This window comes from Fukomys damarensis, unplaced genomic scaffold (genome assembly GCF_012274545.1).
Source record: "Fukomys damarensis isolate Sample0158 unplaced genomic scaffold, DMR_v1.0_HiC HiC_scaffold_26, whole genome shotgun sequence".
Lineage (NCBI taxonomy): Eukaryota > Metazoa > Chordata > Mammalia > Rodentia > Bathyergidae > Fukomys > Fukomys damarensis.
The window spans coordinates 7,904,921-7,908,666 of NW_022900938.1; the positions used below are offsets into that span (position 1 = coordinate 7,904,921).

A 3,746-nucleotide genomic window follows, 5' to 3' on the forward strand; every position below is an offset into this window, starting at 1 on the left:
GCTCCGCACTGAGGCCGAGCGCAGGGGAGGGCTGGAGACATTCCGCGCTCACCCCCCCAGGGGGCGGGCACACGCCGGAGGCCCGCCCCTCCGCCAGCTCCGATTGGCTCTCGTCCTTCACCTCGCTTCTGATTGGATAAGGGGGCAGTCAAAATTTCTCTCCGCTCCGGGGGCTCTGGGAGGGCGGCGGGGAGAGAAGTAGTTCTGAAGTGCGGAGCAGAGGGGCCGGGCCAGACCACCCCTTTTCCCCCGCAGCCTGCTGCGCCCGAGTTCGGAGCTCGCGGCCGGGCCGGGGCTCCGATCGGGCCGGCTGAGGCCAGCTTCATCCCACTCCTAAACGTGCTCGAAACTTTCCACGACTGGCTGCTACTCAGAGGGGAAGTGTTTTGGAAAAAATGAGCAAAATCCTTTCAGCTATGCGACTTAAGCCATTTAGTGGGTTGGAGTTTCCGCAGCCTGCTGCGCCCGAGTTCGGAGCTCGCGGCCGGGCCGGGGCTCCGATCGGGCCGGCTGAGGCCAGCTTCATCCCACTCCTAAACGTGCTCGAAACTTTCCACGACTGGCTGCTACTCAGAGGGGAAGTGTTTTGGAAAAAATGAGCAAAATCCTTTCAGCTATGCGACTTAAGCCATTTAGTGGGTTGGAGTTTGAGAAAGACCAAAAGAGAAGAATTCAAGAAAAAAAACTTCTTTTTGAAAAAATAATTTAGTAGTACATGTTTGCAGTAATAGTGATTATATTTATCTTAGAGAGTTGCTATACGCACATAACAAATCGTTAATTCTTTTTACTTCTCCGTCCTCCAGCTCTAGATCTTCCCATTTTCAAAAGATCTACAGTATCTCATTCCTATTATCTAGACTTTGTCTCTAATAATGTGAAATACACAGCAACGCTCAGGAAATATTTTCGAACAGTGATCCCATTAATGCTAGTTTGCTTGAAAGTAAAACTGTAGATGCTTTTCGGATTTAAAAGCTGCTTCCTTGTTTTAAAATAGAAGCATCAGAGAACTGGTTCTCTAAATCCTTTCAACCTGGTATTACTTTAGTCATTCACTCCTTTGCACCTGTGGAAAAAGAGCCAAGGATCGGGTAAACTGAGTTATTCCGCGAAACTACATATATTTTCCACTCCAGAATGAAAATGTTTTCCGATGATTTCCTGAAGTAATTATGTTTAAACGCTTACATCCACAAAGGTTAACCAGGTGACTTTTATGAAACTGGAAGGGTATGTGCCAGATGAGTTATTATTAATTTATCACTAGATTTACTAACCTAATGAATCTTAAAATACTGCACCACATTAATAATTAGAGAATTTGGCTGTGCCTACAGGTTATGTGACCTTTGGCATGTGGCAGCCTTGCCATGTTTAAGTTGTTTTCTCTGTTCTTTAACTGAGAGAACCTGGAAAAAGTGATCATGTGTGAAATACTTAATCACCTTTCTTTAAAAAGGCAGGTAAGATAATTACAAATTACTTGGTGGCACAAAAATTCTGAGTCAAAGTAATGATATATTCAGGAGAAGGAACATTAAGTTTTGGAGAGGAAGTAACAAATACTATTGTATAACCTTTTCGGTCTGACTTATCAATGACTTAACCAAGCCTTGATGTTATCAGTCTCTAAGATACAGCTAATTATTATTTGACCTCTTTCTCAACCATATCCAAACTACTGAAAATCTATGGTATTCCTCTCAGTTTTCTTAATTTCTAATTTTCCTGTAAAATTCTTCTGGTGTTTAAATGCCTTGCAGTACATGTAACAGACATAGAAAGGAAACTAATTAGAGATTACTTTCTAACTTCTACTTTCAAAGATGAACAGGTGAGAAGCGACAAACGTTACTCTAAACATTTACAGGAATTAAAAGTCCACTGATATTTAATTCCTTTTTTTTTGAGAAGGCTAGTGAAAAGTTCTAGACAGCAAATTGAAACTACTAAACAATAAAAAAGTGACAAGCTTTCATTTGATTCATTTTTTCGTCTTATATAGCTTTTATCTTTAATAATGTTTTAATTATACAATTTTGGAAGTATGAACCTGAATTTAAATATGTTAAATTTAATCATATCATATGAAAGAAATTATCACCATCAAAACATCTTCTACATATGCAATAATCCACCAAAATACATGAGGACAAGGCTTCCAGATTAGCACATGGCGGGGTTGTCGGAGCTACTCTTTGACTTCCTGTTTGCTGGACAGGGTCAGCTGTCCTAGCCCCACAGCTAGAGTGAGTCTGTCGAGCACCAGGAGAAAAATTGGAATTTGTACATTTTATTTCTTTTTGAACTTGAAGAATGGCTCTTGAGCTTCTACATTCTTTCAGGGATTAGGAAAAGCTAATGTTTCAAGATCATACCATGACCCCTATATACATTTCTGACCTTGCTTTTCACAAAAACTGGAAGATTATTTGTTGACTTAGTGGTAAACAGAAGGTAATTTTCCTTTGACTAATGGCTTAAAAGAATTGTCTAAGTCTTTTTTCATTTGAAATCCAGTTTGGAAACTAAAAGATTCAGGAAACCCTAAAAAAGCTTCTGCTGCTACTTCCCTTTCTTCTGATCATTTCCTGCTTTTAGCTAGCTAACTTGGGCCTTACTGATAAAGCTCGCAAAACAGGACTTATTTTTCCAATGCTGAATTTAGATCTACGCTAAAGCAAGTATATATAAATCTCTTGTAGCCAGCCGTGGTAGCACACACTTGTAATCCCAGTGCTGGGAAGGCCAAAGCAGGATAGCCATGCATTCAAGACTAGCACTGGCTACATAGGGAGTTCAGGGAAGCCTGAAGTATATATTGAAAACCTGTCTCAAAAAGAAAAAAGGAAGAAAACACACAAAAAAAACAGTCATCCAGAGAATGGGATAATATTGGTACCTATTTCATAAGGTTGCTTTGAGGATTAAATCAGTGACACATGTGAGCACTTATACCACTTGTGGATAAAAGAATTTGTTGTCGATATAATTGACAACAGTTGTGACTGTTATGGCTCGTGTCTAGATGTCACCCCCAAATCTCACGAAGTTACAGGCTTTTTCAGGGGTGGCTGGATCTAGAATGTGTGATGCTGAGATTAAGGGTGTGTGATTCCTAAAGTAACCCACTGATTAGTTTGACACCTGCCCTAAACCAGGTAGTCTAGATAGGATATAAAAGGGGCAGAAAGACGCTGCTATTGTCACTTGTGGAGTATTGCTGCTGCCTGTCTTTTGCCTTGTGACGCCCCTCTGCCATGCCACCCTGCCTTGGAGCCTGCCAATTATGGGCTGAAACCTCTACCAAGTGTGAGCTAAAGAGATCTGTCCTCCTTCAACTTTGGATGTCGGGTATTTTGTCTCAGCCAAGAGAAAAGTAGCTAAGACAGTGACCATTATTGAAACGCCAAACTGGGAATTGTTTTAAACCATCCCATCATCAAAAACCATATAAAGAGTAGCTAGCAGTGAGATTATTCACTTCACTTTTAGAAAACAAACCAATAATTTCCCAAGTTTCGTGAAATAGAAAGGGACTGTGCCAAAGATAGATGGTAAAGACACTCGATGTCCAAGGTGCCAGCTATGTAAGATAACTTTTTAAAAATACTTTACCTTTCTCCCAACACAAGCAAGGACATGCCCCTAGGCATCCCTCCCCCAGTGTGGGCAGGCAGGCTTGCACCAGAGCTGTGGTGACCCTCCGCTGAGGAAAGCAAGGTTGTCAGCCGACCAGCCCA

General features: G+C 41.5%; 1 protein-coding gene across 1 annotated transcript in view; it reads right to left on the reverse strand.

Moving 5' to 3' along the window:
* The window catches only part of Gls (glutaminase), a 71,931-nt gene extending 71,605 nt beyond the window's left edge, over nucleotides 1-326 (reverse strand). Inside the window, exon 1 of the mRNA XM_033756357.1 lies at nucleotides 53-326. Coding sequence (XP_033612248.1) covers nucleotides 53-326 — 274 coding nt within the window. The remainder of the gene's footprint in view (nucleotides 1-52) is intronic.
* Nucleotides 327-3,746: the final 3,420 nt, after the last annotated feature.